This window comes from Nipponia nippon, unplaced genomic scaffold (assembly GCF_047370975.1).
Source record: "Nipponia nippon isolate SJK-2023a ecotype South Korea unplaced genomic scaffold, ASM4737097v1 scaffold_7, whole genome shotgun sequence".
NCBI classification, from domain to species: Eukaryota; Metazoa; Chordata; class Aves; order Pelecaniformes; family Threskiornithidae; genus Nipponia; species Nipponia nippon.
Window position 1 is genome coordinate 42,098,419 of NW_028262391.1, and position 15,212 is coordinate 42,113,630.

Sequence of the window (15,212 nt, forward strand, 5' to 3'; positions counted from 1 at the left end):
TAGGAAGAGATATGTCAGTCCTGAAATATGGGAATGTATTCCCTTCCAGAAGCTGGAATAGATCCCGAGATATTTAAAGGATTATTCTTATGTAAATGTTAGTGTATCTGGAATGTTTAATCTTTGACGATTGTTAATGGAAACAAATCTGGTTTTATCTTGTGAGTTTCTAACATGTTTTCCTTGAATATTTGAGGGTTAATCTCTTCAAGCATATCGAAACTAACCCCACCACTGCTTAAAGGAAGAGTGTTTATTGATGTTAAAGCAGCGTTGAAACTGTTTGTAGTAATCCTGGTGTACACGAACTTCAAATATCTTAAATGGTCTACAAAAATATTTTAAGTGTTAACTTAGTTCATTAGACATGTCAGTTTACGAAATAACCAAGGCTTTTGTAGTGATTAATTTGTGAACCTTGAACTTGACAAATACATAAAGCCTTTTGAGAATACTGCAGTCATGCAAGTTAAGTATGGGTAGATCAGTGAGGGGTTCTTAGTGCTTTTTCTGAGACTGAAACTTGAGCCTGCATGTTGTTAGATGATAGAATCGACTCAGAATAGAGAGGACGTCTTAATGGTGGGAAAAGCTTCAAATGGAATTTGTACTTTCTTAAACATCTGTTTAATGTATTAATCCATAGGAACCTGAGCTGCTTTAGTTTTCTTTTTATACAGGAAATTAATAAACTTAATCTCGATAATCTCAACTTTTTTTTTTTTCTTTTCATATAAGCAATCTAAATTTCATCAACTCTTTCCCTTGACTGTCTTTCCGGTAGCTAAGATATGCTAGATACTAATAAGATACACTATTTATTAGAGTTCATTAGAGCAAGTATTGCTGTATTGGAAGAACTTATAGCTTTTTACTTTGTCATCCAGGCACTGAAGAGCAATTCAATATTTTCCTTGAAAATGCATAAAGAGAGCGAGTTTAATTTCAAGTATATCTTAGAGCAGTGGACAAAAAAGTATAGTTCTGGCACTCATGTTGTGTTAGGTGAGTATTTCTTTTTGTCTACTTGTGATTATGTTTTCATGGTGACTCATGTTCTACGCTAAATATTTATAGTAGGTTATCTCATCACTTCTACAGGGTCAGTTGCCTATGAATTCTTTCTAGTTATCCCTTTACGCATCAGTGCTACAGCTAGTCATTTTTCTTTTTGTTGTTGTTGTTGTTCCTGGGTGCCTATGTTAACTGCTGCAAGGGAAAACCTTACTTATTAGAAGGAACATAAAGGAGGGGGGGTTTTGATGCATTAGTTAAAAGAACTACTAGTATTTTCAGAGAACTTCTGTGATTTCACAATTGTTTCCTACTACAGAGGATATTTTCAGTTTGAAATAATTTAGAAACTCCAAAGACTTACTGTAATCATTTCCCATATGTTCTGGTAGTTTTATTTTTCAAGTTGTTTGCAGTAGCGAAGACTCTTACCCAGTTTCAAACTTAATTTTTTCCATTTTGTACATCAAAAGCAAGATTGATTTAATTACATCTGCTTTGTAGGTTCATACAAAGGTGTTAGCATTCCTGCATTACTTCAAGTGTTTGCTATCTTATTCTTGTGAAGTACTTGGCTGTGGGCAATTCTGTTTGTTCTGTGATACTGATATGAGATACAGAGTTATGCTAGATTATTAGAGGCTAATGTGAAACGCTGTGTCTGCCATATGCTTATGAAGTGTATTGACTGAAGAAATATAATGCCTTATGTAAGTGTATTGGGAAAAGACCTTTTTCTTAAGTCAGTGGGTGGGGAGAAGGAAACAGCTATTGCTAATGTGGTGTAATACTTCACGTGCCTGAAGTATTAGAGTTATCTTATGTATGTATAAAACATGTGCTTAGTTTTAACAGATGACTGCATGCAGTCTTTGGGAATTACGGATGCGACTTGTGTGGTACACTTCAGTTTTCCTTCTCCAAGAATCTTTGGTCAGCGTCTACACAGCATGTCTGACAACTTCTGTAATGTGATAAAGGTTGAGTAAATCTTTAATGGGTGAATATTACAATTGATTATTAAGTGGTGGACACATAAAAGCTTTTAAAAAAAAATATATATATATATTTTTTTTTAGGGTTCTTCTGTAGATCAGGAATATACAAAGGCAAGGTCAGTCATTCTACTAACAGAAAACAGTGCATGTCATGCACTTGGGATGCTGCGCTATTTGCAGCATGCAGAAGCTGAAATTCCACCAGAACTGCATGAGTTTGCTGCCAAGATGCTAGAAGCTGAAGAAGATAAGAAATTTTCAAGGCCACTGTGTGCTTATCTTAAAACATTTGGGATTTGCAAGTAAGGAAATACCAAGTTTTCTTGACACCCATGCTCATGCAGGAAGGCATTGTATGCCCTGAATGATGACTGCTTCTACTTCCTTGATGAATTATCCTGTTGGATACTTCTATTCAAACCAGGTTTTACTCATGATTTTTTTTTTTCTGTTCACTGTTGCATGTGTTTCATTCTTCTTAGGTACTTCTATGAAAACAAAAATATTAATGTTGTTACGGAGACCAATCTTACGTAGTCTGACATAGTAGCATAATTATAACTCCTGCCTAGATGTACTCGAGGCAACTTTAAGCCATTGTTTTGATTAGTATTCTAGCCATAATTACACAAGGTTGTGCTTTACTCTTGCCTATTGTCTCCTGTCCTTCCAAAATGGGTAAGTAGATGATGAGTTCTATGAGCTGTGTGTAACCAGATTGTAAGTAGTGCCTGAAGGAAGAAGCTGAAGTTCTCTCAGGTGTGACTTCTAGTGTAGATAGCTGTTGCTGCAAGTAACAAAAAATTCAATGTTAGTGTTTGTTTTACTCTGAAACAAGTTTTCTGATGCTTTTTGTTTTGTTGTACAAACTTTTCCACCAAGAGCTTTTTGGCTGTTTCTGTCTAACCCCCAGAGTCACTGGTGCTATTTGAGGCAGAAATTTAATACTGAGGGCTGATGAAATGTTAGTGTTAAAGCTGTCGTAAGTCACATCAAAATAGTTTACAACTGAAAACAAAGGGCTTTTTTCTGAAACCATTTTCTTAATACGTAGGAATAGAACAGTGTGTCCAGATCGTCATCAAATTAATTTACAAATAGACGTGCCCCAGAATGTACCAGCTAAAATTATACCAACGCCTGGATGTGTGACAGTAAGTTGTTACTACTTACCTTGGGTTTGGGTACCAAGAAGACAGGTCTTAAATAGCTACTTAGCGTATTACTGGCTTTTTTTGTATTACGTTAACGTTACTGTAGTACGTATACTATATCTCTTGCATATTTGTTATTTTATAGCTTTTTTCGTCTCTCCCTTGCATAAATAAGTGTGCCAGACTTTCCCATAATCCTGAGCTTGAATTAAAATTGTTTTGCAGGTGATTCTGAGTTTACCTCAGATTTTCTCTGCATTGAATATTCCCATTCTATGGGAAGAGGGCTTATGTTCTGTTTGTTCCTTCCTGCTATAAATTGAGACCATATACTGAAATTAACAAAGGTTAAAGTTCCTATAAACTTCAATTATATTTATTGTAGATGAAATACAAATTAATCTTTTGTACTGACGAGAAGTTGAAGTGGAAGATGATGCATGTTTCATTGAAAGTGAGGATTTTTTCTTAGCTGACATGTTCGTGCAAGCTTGCTGAAAAATGAGCGTATTCTGGTCTTGTCGTTTGAAACTAGTATTTTCATTTGCAGTAGCCACAGAAAATGGGATACAGCTCCTCCCTTATCTTCTAGATGTTGTCAGTTATACCTACTAAAATGTCAATGCTTTTTGAAAACCATTTTGATACAGCGTGGTGTTCTGATTGGACTTTTTTTTTTTAATGGTTTCACAGTCATGAAACGTTCATGGTTATTGGGTTGACTTTGCTATGGTGGTTCTCCACATCCCAGTAAGAGTTTGTGTCTCCAGCTCCTTTCACCTGGCTTTTCTGTCACTTCTATACTGGAGTGTCTTCCCATTCAACAGTATTGCACAGTCTCTCTCGTCTCCTTGTTGGATGTTGATTGCTGAGGGCAAGTGTGTAGACATTGGTGCTTCCTTCCAGAGTTAGCACTTGCATCTAAAAAGTGCTGCATGCCTTCCTTTTGGATGAGCTTCTTCCACCTTATTCCTGTCCTGTCTCTTCCAGAATTCAGGTGCCTTCAGGTCATGCAGTTAATGGGTGTTATCCATTCGCAAAAGTCATAGGTTATGAGAATAGAAAATAAGGACAGCTGGGCGGATTCTTTGGTGTCACTCCGTTTCTGCCTAATAAATAAGCTTTTGTTGGTAGGTATGACTTCAAACCCTTGAACAACCTACGTGTGTCTGGTTTTAGTGCTGGATGGATTTGCTGCATTTAGTTGACAGATTTCATGTCGCTTCTGTAAGAAACTTGCACTTACCTGTGGTGCATTCAAGACCGCAGTTGTGGCCTCTTCCATTTCCTCATCTGCTTCTACTGACGGCAGAGCCTGGGTGTCTGTCTTATAAACCAGTTATCACTTTGATTAAGTATTCACTTTCTTTTTTGTTTGGAACCCAGTATAATGGTTTCTTCCTTTAAGAACCTCAAGTCACATTGTGCTTGTTTAGGATTTTTATTAAGTGGAAATTACCTTTCTGGTCCCCCTACTATCCTGTCTAGCCTCATACACCCAGCTGTACCTCGGTACTTCTGCCTGGCATGATCCTTTTGGACAGAATACACCCAGCATTTTATACATCGGTGTTGATAGTAGTACATTCATAGTTTTTCATTTAAGTAATTTTAGTGCAAAAAAGAGTGAAGGCCTCGTGCTTCCCCATTCAGTTCTTCTAAAACTCACTGTAAGGTTGGAGAACACTTAGAATTAAGCTTGAATGGTGTGGAATGCCTTAGTGGTTAGTAGCTTGGCAGGTAATAGTCTACTTCACTGGTGTTCATTTAAGTGGAATACCACCAACTGAGACCTAACAGTTCTTGCTTTATAAATTTCTGTCCACTGTTGACTGGACTATGGGCAATTAGTATTATTCATAGTCTTATGAATAATATGAATCATAATCTTCTGAAATGGGTGTATGTAGCAGCGCTCTGTCGCCTCTTAGGGCTGGAAAGAGGTAGGTGATCTTGAATATGAAAACTTAACATTTCATTAATTTAAGAAATCATCCGGTCTTCCTTTTTTCTAATGTATTTTATGCTTTCAGATACTGCCTCTCCACATCGTAAATGCAACAAACTACTTCGGTCGAATAGTAGATAAACAAAAGGACCAATATACAATTCTTGCTGAAGAAATTAATGAGTATTTTAAGAAACCTAGTAATAAAATTTCTGTTAAAAATGTGGAAAAGCTAGCGTTTTATGGATTGTGTGAGAAGACACTTTTTCACAGGTAAAAATGTTGGGTTTTTTATACAAAGTAATTTAAAACTTTCACTGTTTTTAAAAAAAAAAGTCAACCCACCCCCAAAATCAGCAAAAAATCGCTGCTGTTCAAATCATTCTTTAATAAGTTATCACATACTCTTTAAGTTACTTAATGGAAAACAGAATGACTACCCACGTGTGCACACAGTTAGATATTTTGCTATGAGAATACAATTTTTTAAACAAGAGTAGATTAAAAAATTTCTTATAACTGATTATATGAATAATAATTCTGTGTTTCCTCTCCTGCTGTATGAAGGGTTCAGGTGGTAGAGATTTCCCCAAAAGAGGAGGAAAATGTGTTCTTTAACATCAAAATTAAATATATAGATGAAGGCAGAACAAGTCAAGTTCAGAGCTATCAACTGCTTCACTTACCTGCAAGGTTTCAGTGTCTGCCACCTCAGGCTGTGGAATTTGTAGTTTGTAGAGTGAAGCCCATTGATAATGAAATTGAATGGAACCCAAAGGTAATATTTACCAGGTTTTCCATGGTATTTCCTTTTTAGTTCTTTAACTTCTCTGTGTGTTATTTTCTACAAGAGAACAGTTATGAACTGCAAATTTAGTTATCAAATTTCATTGCTTATTAGTATTGCCAATAAATATCTGCTATTGGGCCAGAGTCTAAGAAGTCCGTTTTCTTGTTTGTTTTCCTACAAAAATAATAAAGTGAAATTTATGGGATTTTCTTCTGTGATTTAAATGGCTTCTTCCAGAACAAGTTATTGCTGCTTTTGAATCCGTGAGGAGTAACAGGGAAGGGCAGCCTCTGTAAATTGACCTGTGTTTGAGTATTCTTCCATTAAGGAAAGCTCCTTCCTTAAAGGCTAGTACTAGTTTAACCTACAGTAAAGTTGGAGTATTTCACTAGTTTACTCAAAACGTTTTTTATTTATTGAATATTGTTAAGCTCAGAAGATTGTTTCATTATAATTAAAATAACTGTAAAGTTATGTTGGTAGACATCTCAAGTGCAGTGAAAATTTGTTTTTCCTAGGTAACTAATTATATTCATCACAAAATTAAAGGAAAACTACATGAAGCAAAAATAGTACATACCTTGGGAAATACAGCTTGGGTTGACCCAATGGTAGGTATAGAATTGTAGCATTAAAAAATATTTGTATTTAAACTCCTTTATAACAAGAGCACCCATTCTTCTCTTCCCTTCTGTCCGTTCCCATTTTAATTTTACTCTACGTGGTATTCGTATAATACTGTTGGTTAATTTACTGTGGTGTCTGAGTACTGGAACAGGTTGCTCAGAGGTTTTAGAGTCTCCATCCTTAGAGAGACTCAGAAGCAATCAGGATATGGTCCTGGGGAGCTGACTCTAGGTGACCCTGCTTGAGCAGAGCGGTTGGACCAGATGACCTCCAGAGATCCCTTCCGACCTCAACCATTCTGTGATAAATATATATGCTTGTATATAGATGGAATACATGACTGATTAAAACTTGAACTTTAAATCTGGAGAGCTGCGTACGCACCAGTAACAGAGCACCAAATTAATAATAAATGTCGTCCAGACTATTCCACAAAGTTAATAACAAAAGTATATTTTGGAATTACTAGGTTTTTGGGTTTTGCCTTGTAAAATCTATTCTGTAGTGCATCACACATTACTCTGAAAGAATGAAACTTTGATCCTCCAAGATCGTTTGCTGACATATAGGACCTCTTATACTACACTCACTTTATTCTGTTTATATTTCTAAGTCTTTGCTGTCTTCTATTGTTCTTGCACTAGTTTGTAGTCAGTTTTATTCTAAATTTTTCTGCAAATTAAAAAACACTTTTAAGCTTTTTTCCTTAGTTTTCTTGATCAGAATAGGAAGCATGGGTGCTCTTGTTCTTGGATATTTTACAAATTTACTTACACTAACATTTAGAAGACTTCTCGGTCTTGTGGAGTGTTAATGCATAGTACTGTGAGTTTTTCTTCATAAACTGAATTTCTTTCTGTCAGCATTCAAAAGAGGACGTGTAACCATCAATTGGATATGAAGACTGTGATTCTGACCTTTCAGATATTAAGATTTCTCTTTTTTTTTTTTTTCTTTTTACATCTTCTCATTGCAGTCATTTCAGACATGTGATGAAAGTGCTTTAATTATCGGTTCTCTCAGAGTTTACTTTTTAGGTTTTCCTGAAATTAAAATGTTACGGTTAGTGCCATGTTTGTATTGTTCTTCTGTCAGTTCCCTGGCCTGTGAGAAAGGCAGTACTGGCCTGAACCAAGTATTCCTGTTGGTAGTGCTGACTGGAAGGTGATAGCTAGGGACAAGGTAGAGAGTTTGTCATCCATGTGAGGATGCTTCCTCTGAGTATTCTCCTGTTCTCCCAAAACTTTGCAGGTAGTGGATTGCCTTAGGGCTGTGTTTCACTTGAAAGGAGTTTTTTTGAAAGGCAGGAATCTATTCTGACAGTTATATCAAGGGACAAAAAAATCAGGTGCTTTTTAAGCCTTTACTAATGGCATGAACAAGCTAGTTGCATTTTTATGATGTCTGTTAAGAAATAACTTCGTTTTATGAGCAAAGAGTTCTGTGAAGAATTGTTATCAAAGGTAGCTTGCAAGTTAAGGGTTTTTGGTGTGGGGTTTTTTTGGGGGGTGAGGCATGTTGGGTTTTTTTTTTAATGGTCTGGACAAGTTCATCAGAAGGGCCTCCCTATACCTCAGGATCGCGATGTGCCTCTTGTGGCTGCTTGGTCCTGCCAAAGAGTACAGTAAATTATTCCTGTGCTTTGGAATGTATCATGCTATGTTTTCCATCTGACCATTCAGTCAGCTGAAAAATAAGATGGAAGGAGAAAATGATCTGGAAGTGATTCTCTTAGTAGCTTCCTTTCCCATATGACATATGTCAACCTTTCTCTGATTTCTGTCCTTTTTTTTGTTTAGGGTTTTTCTTACTGTGTATGTGTGTCCCCCCCAGCGGTTTTATTGTTATTTGGGTCTAGAAATTATTCTAACTATGTGGTTTGTATTTTGGCTGCAGTTTGTGTAATCGGGGCTAGGATCCTTTACTTCATTGCCATCTTGGTTCTGTTAGGTGGGGCTAGCTACTAGTTACTTAAGCTGTTATGATGAAAAAGATGGTGATACTTTGAAAACAATTAAACATGGGTAGGTTCCTGTTTGAAAGTCAGAGAAAATGAATTGCTTAGAGGTATAAATAAATGGGAGACGTTTAAAGTTTTACTTAAAGAACCGCTTAGAGCTGGAGAGAGGCCATTTATGAACTATGGTTTCCATTAAGTATGTTTTGTAATTCAAGGTCCGGGTTACCAGGCTTTCAGATTTGAAGATGTCTGTCAATGAATACAACATTCGATCTGAGATTTTGTCTACGGGTCTGGGAACTGACAATCCAGAACATATAACGCAACTTCAGAAGTTGTGCGGACACGTGAAGGTATTAAATCATGCAAAGAAATTGGAGCCTTTGTAAGTGTTTACAACTTTTTTTCAGCATATACTTTACTAGGAAAAAAAATCTAGTATTTAATTTTAACTGGATATTTTCATGATTAATAGTACTGAATGTGATTTTCACTTAAACACAGAGACAAAAGTGTTTGTGATATGTCTGCTTTCCTTTAACTATTCTTTAGCCACAAAATCATCATGGAAAGAAAAATATCAATTCTAGAAAATGTTAAACTAGTATTTGATGCAGATGGTCAAGTTAATAATAAAAATACAGAATTTGAATTCAAATTCTGTTATCTTTTATTATGATCAGCGGCTTTTTTGAATGCTTACCAGTCAGTACAGTAGAGCTTATTGTTAGTGTTTGTACAACTGCAGAGATCAGGCTAGAAAGTTTAAACAGTTTACTTTAAAAGGATTAGGGCCATACACTTAGGGAATATGGCAACATGATGGTTTTTGCAGTAACAGCACTGTACATTTTTTCCTTGCCTTGTAAAGTTTTAGAACTGAATAAATACTGTATAAGGTGGAAGGGCACATCTCTCTGTGGTCTGTCCCGGATCCTAGGACCCTTGATTTAAAATGCTTATGAGCAAGACATCTGTAGCTTTTTTTCTTCTGGCCTCTGTGTGGCACCTTGTTCAGGAGTTTCTTTAGCTACTTATTCTTCATTTTGGAAAGCCATCACTGAAAATACAATTTAAATGCTTTTGTCTGACCAACCGAGGGTTTTTTTTAATATTTACAAGGAAGAGAGAAATCTCAAATATTTTCTTTCAGAGAGTAAATATTGCTACATAAACAAAAAAAGGTCCCTGAAATACCAGCATGGGTACTGTATGTGTTGATTCAGGGTTGGGCAAGTTAATTAAGGCTGTTGTTTCTGTGACTTAGCCAGTCAACAAGATGAGGAAGCCTAACCCCCTCCATAGTCCGTTTCCATCTTAGATTAAGGTTCCTGCATTTCTGGCTAGAACTGTATTAGAATTTAATCTTAACCAAAGGATTTGGGTTTTGCCATATTTTGTTCCAACTTTAAAAATCAGTATTTGAGAACAGCATTTGCGCTGTTGATTCTTTGAAAGCTTTTTGTAAACAGTACTTGTCAGCAAGATCAAATTCAGTCTTAATTGCCTTAAGAAGCATTTTTGTCCTGGAAAGAAAATGTCTCACATCGTCATCTCCAAGATGACATGGTCTATGGATACAAGCAGTATGCTTGATTTGGGATAATCCATCAGTTATGAATAAAGACACTCTGTCTCTGGGCCTTCTCTCCAGACCTTTTTGATGATAAAGGAGGAAGTTGTGGCCCATCTCTAATGCATAGGCATCTCTCTAATTTACTATCTTGTTGACTGTTCAATAAATGAACAACCAAAGCACTAGATCCTTCAGTCTCTCTTTATGTGATCTTTGGATATCATCCCATGAAGACTTGCTAAATGCTCCAGTCACTCTGATTAATGGATGGTGTTCGAGAAACACAGGCTGTCTTTCTCTGCAAGTGTTTCCACAGTTGGAGAGGTACTAGGCCTAGGTTCAAAAGTGGTTTGTGTGGTGGTTTGTGGATTTTTTTTTTTTCTTTCAGGAATATCTTCTCCTTGTGGCAGAATACGCAGTTACATGTTGGTTGTGTTGATTTTGCGTGCTTCATTGCAGACTTTGTATACAAAGCTTTTGTCTAACTTCATACTCTATTTGCCCAGTTTTCAGCCCCCTACCTTTCAAGTTCTCCTTCAGCTTCTGTGGTACCTCCTTGCTTGGTGGCTGTTTTTAGGGTTTCTATGTGGTGTGTGAATAACTAAACATTTTTGTAGAACCTTGGTTGCTTTAAGGTAAGATTAGATTCTCTTAGACTTCGGCTTTCCAAAGCTATTCAGTAAATCACAGGAGACTTGACTTTTAAAAAAGTGTTTGATTCCTTCAAGTACATAACTCAGAAATAGTTTCTAAAAAATACTATAAGTTGAACATGCTGTGCTGTATTTTACCTAGCCTCAAAGAATTGCTTAGTTGGAATTACTTGGAAAAGATGATAAGCATTTTTTTAAAGGTGGAAGTGGTTAAAGGTATCTCTCACTTATGATTAAAATTACTTTGGTCTTACTAGTTTACCTACAAAGTAATTAAGGTAAGCTGTGTCAATTCTGAACAAAGGTGACTGCATAGGTATGCAATACTAAATCTTCAATATGGATTAATTTAAAAGTTAGTATTTATTTATGCAGTCTGAAATATTAGGTGATGGCTTACTAGACTGGATTCAGTCTTCTTATGCCACTAGGTGTTTGAAGGTAGTGGAAGAAAGTATTTTTCATTTGGACAGATGACTCTCTTTCAAAAATTATGCACTGCTGTGATTAGGTTACCACCAACTAGGATTAGGAATCCTTTAAATATTAAACATATTTAAACCCTTTCTTTTAAAAATGTCTTTTTCTGTGTTCAGAAGCATAAAGGAAGATACAGCTGGTCCAGAGAATGAGTCCAATCCACAGAATATGTCAATACAAGAAAATGCTACTGAAAACTGTAATTCCTCTGAAATTACTTTGGGGAATCATCCATGTGGTAAACCTTTTCATAATTTCCAAAAATTTTAAAACTTTAATTAAAGTTAAGTGCTTAAGTGTCAACCTAAAAGTTATTTTACCAAATGCAGACTTCTTTGAGTATACAGAATAGCACCATATAGCTAATATTTACAATAAGCCACAAATACCTTATAGTTAGCAGCCTGGAGATGCTGTGAGAGTCAGCCATATTAACACAGCTGTATTACTATTTAGGAAATATTCTGTCCTTGAGAGACTCAGAATTGTTTGGCTCTGAATGGAATATATGAGCAGGAAATCTCTCCTGTAGAGAGGACGAGCATTTTGCTGTCAAAAACCATAGGGTTTAAGGAAGTTGAAATCTGTTGAAGTATGAGGTGAATAACAGCATTGTTCTCTGGGAGGTTTATTTTTTTTCTGAGATTCAGGGTGGTAGAAAATGGCTTCCCCCACCCCTTTTCTTTTTAATCTAATGCTCAAGGATGTGGTATTCAGTCAGTAGAGGCTTAAAAGCACATGGCTTTGTCAGTCATAGAAGCAGGACAGAGGATGATGTGGCAGCAGTTGGCATGTGAGTTTGGAGCAATGAAAGCTAAGTGATTAAAAAGTTGCAGCAGACAAAAGTCAGGTAATATCTTGGAGTGCTTATCATAGAAGACTTTTTTTTTTTTTTTTTTTGCTGGTGTAGTAGACTGACTGTAATGCCATGTTTCAAGCTGTGATGGTGACATCAATACTAGTTCTTTCATCCCTGAAACTCTTAGTCAATTTCTAAAATTACATGTTTCAGGTTTCAAATAAATAATGTCTTGAAACTGGAAAAACCTTTACCTGACCTGGAAAACCATGCTTTTTTGGTGCGGTGGTTTGTTTGTTTTGGTTTTTTTTTATTTTCTTATACCAACTATAATATGCTTTTTAGTTAAAACTTTCGGTTGAATTATTAACTTTATGAAATCTTTCCAAACAGAATTACCCAATATAAATGCCAAATATAGTCTTGCAGTAGTATTTTGATTGCTAGCAAGTTATTTTTATGATGGTACTGGGATATTCTGGAAGTACCTGGTTTCTGTAGTATAGATAAGTACAAAAGATCTTTCTGGATTTCTTATTTTTAGATGGTGTAGCTCAAACTAAGGAGGCAGAAGACTCTACCCTGCATCAGCGTAAATGGTACACAAATTCAGAGTGATTTGTTCCCATGCTTGCTTTTTTAATATGAACTGCCAAACAGGACAGTCATCCTTACTGAGATTATCTGTTTTGTGAGTAAATGGGTATAATACAGGTAGAAGTATTCTGTAACGTCGCTGTTGAACTTGAGAGATTACTGTTGCTGTGAGATGTATGTGTACATACACACATGTTCCCCTGCAAAGACTGAGATCACAGTGCTTTTGTAGCAAGCTTGGCTGACATCCTATCACATGCTCTCCTGACACTGCTATTCAGTGTCAAATTATTATGGTTGAGGACACCTACAGATGCTGAAACTCAGCTGATTGTAACCTAATGGGAAAATTCTGGCTGTATGTGAGACAGCTTGTCTAAAACTTGGTTGTTTTTTATTTTGGAAAAAATCCAATTAAACTTTCTTTATTTTAGCTTTTATCCAGAAATAAAATGGTTTCAAAACGAAGAGACTGTTACAGTGAAGGTAAAAATAGCAAGTGTAGCTGACTGTAAATGTGAGTTCGCTAAGGAGAAGGTGGTTTTCAGGTAGGTTTATGAAATTCAAGTATAATAAACACAATGTTTGACTGTCAGCTTACGTTTAATTTTTTTAAACTTCTTTATGATGTAGTGCTCGTTCAGGAGACAAATTTTATTTGGCTGACATGGAGCTGCATCAATATATACTTGCAGAAAAGTCTACATATGTGATTAAGGATAAAGAGACTATTATTGTTCTTGTGAAAGAGAAAAAAGGAGCATGGTGCAAATTAATGAAGAGCAAGGTGAAGTGGAAATTAATTGGAGAATTGTTGAATGTTCTGAACATATTCACTGTGCGTCAGTGCAGATGTTTCAAAAAATGTTTTTGTCAACAGAATCCTCATGTGTCTTTTGATTTTGAACACTGGGAAGATTTTGAAGATAAAAGCCCTTTTCCAGTTGGTAAGGAATGAACGAGTCGGTGTTTATAATGCACAAAATGACTAGCATCCTCATTTTTGCATGGGCTGTATCTGAAATACTCACTTCAGATATGTGACACTTAGCTGGCTTGCTGAAATTCTCTGAAAACAAATGAGGCCCTTTAATAGCAAACTGTAGGCAGCAGGGTATTTTTCTATTGGAATAGCACAGACAACAGTTTGAAGTAGTTTTTAGTGTTTTGGTGTAGTTTGTAGTCTAAAGTGTGGGGGTTTTGTTGTTTTGGGTTTTGTTTTAATACCTACTATATATTTGTACTGAAGCTCTTGCTTTTTCTTGCTTTATAAATGTTATGCTTTGTTAATTACTTCTAGGTACTAAAAAATTGTATTGCACTGCTGCAACCGAAGAAGTGGTTGACTCCTCAGAAGACAGTGGAACAGAAAGTGATGAGTAATTTGGAGACAGATCTTTTTCCTCTGATAAGAATTATGCTTCAAAATAGTGTCTCTTGCATGATGATTTCCACTAAAATTGATAAAACTAAGCATACAGATTGCAGAACTGTCCTTAATTTTAAGAGGGAAATAGTGGACAAAGTTCTTTCCTTTGGGTGCTGAGAATCTGAAGAAGTACTCCATAGAAGAACATTATGTATGTTTTCCATTGCCTTCACTTTAAAATTATTTGCTTTAATGATGATGTGCACATATGTATGTGTGCTGTCAAAACAGTAAAATCTGAAGTTTGGGTTATGAAGCAGTTGAATTTATTAGTAATTACAGAGCTTCTAGTTTACTCATCTAAGTGAATTTGCTGTGTTAGCAATAGTTGGTAATTTTTGAAGTTTCACAAATGCTGATGATCGGTCAATTGTGTTGCTATCATATGCCTCATATTCATGCAGTTTGTTGGCGGTCATCACATTTATCCGTTCTGCATCAAGCAATTTTTGTTACTTGATTGGAAATATGTTGACTTGGTATGAAATACTGTACAGTACAGCTCACTGTAGTAACTAACTGCTGTACAGCTTTTGTGGAACAACCACTGTGGTAGTAGATTCAGTATTGTTTTGAGTTTGACGTTTTCAGTTTTCATGAATGCTCTTATTCCCCCTCATTTATCTAAAACTCTCTTTGCCTTTGTAAATGAATAAAATCTTGTCTGTTTAGCCCTAAGGCTTTGCCTTTTACTATACTATCTTTCAGTAAATAATTTTTCTCTGTAACATTTTTGCACATGCAGAACATCTTGCAGTGAAGTGATAGTGTAAAAGATATTTATAATAAATGAATCTGGTATAGATCTCCTTGCATCTGTAGATTTTAAAGCACACTAGTTTCCCCAATGTAGTTATATGGTGATTTAGAATAGAGACTTAACTTCACAGATTTATTTTAAGAAGCCTAAAATTTTGTTATATTCTTGACCAGGAAGAATATACTTGCTTGCTGGGGATTATTCTTTCAAGAAACATTGGCATGCCTTTGCTTCAAGAATAGGAGAAGGACTGTATATGGATATTAATATGTTTACGCTGACAGCTACAGTTTTTCTAGTATTAGCATATAGTAAAGCTGTTTCTTTCTGAATATTTAAGAATATGGGTGATGCCAGTGGAAAACTGCCTGCCATGTGACAGAAATGGTTGTAATTGTTAATGTATGGTTAAAAAAATCAGTGCGGT

The 15,212-nt window shown here is 35.8% G+C and overlaps 1 protein-coding gene across 4 annotated transcripts in view; it reads left to right on the plus strand.

The window, feature by feature from the left end:
• The window catches only part of TDRD12 (tudor domain containing 12), a 36,014-nt gene extending 21,228 nt beyond the window's left edge, over positions 1 to 14,786 (plus strand). Inside the window, exons 18-31 of one of the 4 annotated variants that reach the window (XM_087740613.1) lie at positions 888 to 1,005; positions 1,861 to 1,994; positions 2,094 to 2,314; positions 3,067 to 3,166; positions 5,200 to 5,387; positions 5,682 to 5,892; positions 6,423 to 6,515; positions 8,707 to 8,876; positions 11,317 to 11,438; positions 12,544 to 12,598; positions 13,031 to 13,144; positions 13,230 to 13,383; positions 13,477 to 13,543; positions 13,897 to 14,112. In XM_087740613.1, the coding sequence (XP_087596739.1) occupies positions 888 to 1,005; positions 1,861 to 1,994; positions 2,094 to 2,314; positions 3,067 to 3,166; positions 5,200 to 5,387; positions 5,682 to 5,892; positions 6,423 to 6,515; positions 8,707 to 8,876; positions 11,317 to 11,438; positions 12,544 to 12,598; positions 13,031 to 13,144; positions 13,230 to 13,383; positions 13,477 to 13,543; positions 13,897 to 13,979 (1,830 nt within the window). In that variant the 3' untranslated portion in view covers positions 13,980 to 14,112. Of the gene's footprint in view, positions 1 to 887; positions 1,006 to 1,860; positions 1,995 to 2,093; positions 2,315 to 3,066; positions 3,167 to 5,199; positions 5,388 to 5,681; positions 5,893 to 6,422; positions 6,516 to 8,706; positions 8,877 to 11,316; positions 11,439 to 12,543; positions 12,599 to 13,030; positions 13,145 to 13,229; positions 13,384 to 13,476; positions 13,544 to 13,896 lie in introns of those variants that run through there. The other 3 variants (XM_087740612.1, XR_015700754.1, XR_015700753.1) reach the window with 3 other exon arrangements.
• Positions 14,787 to 15,212: the final 426 nt, after the last annotated feature.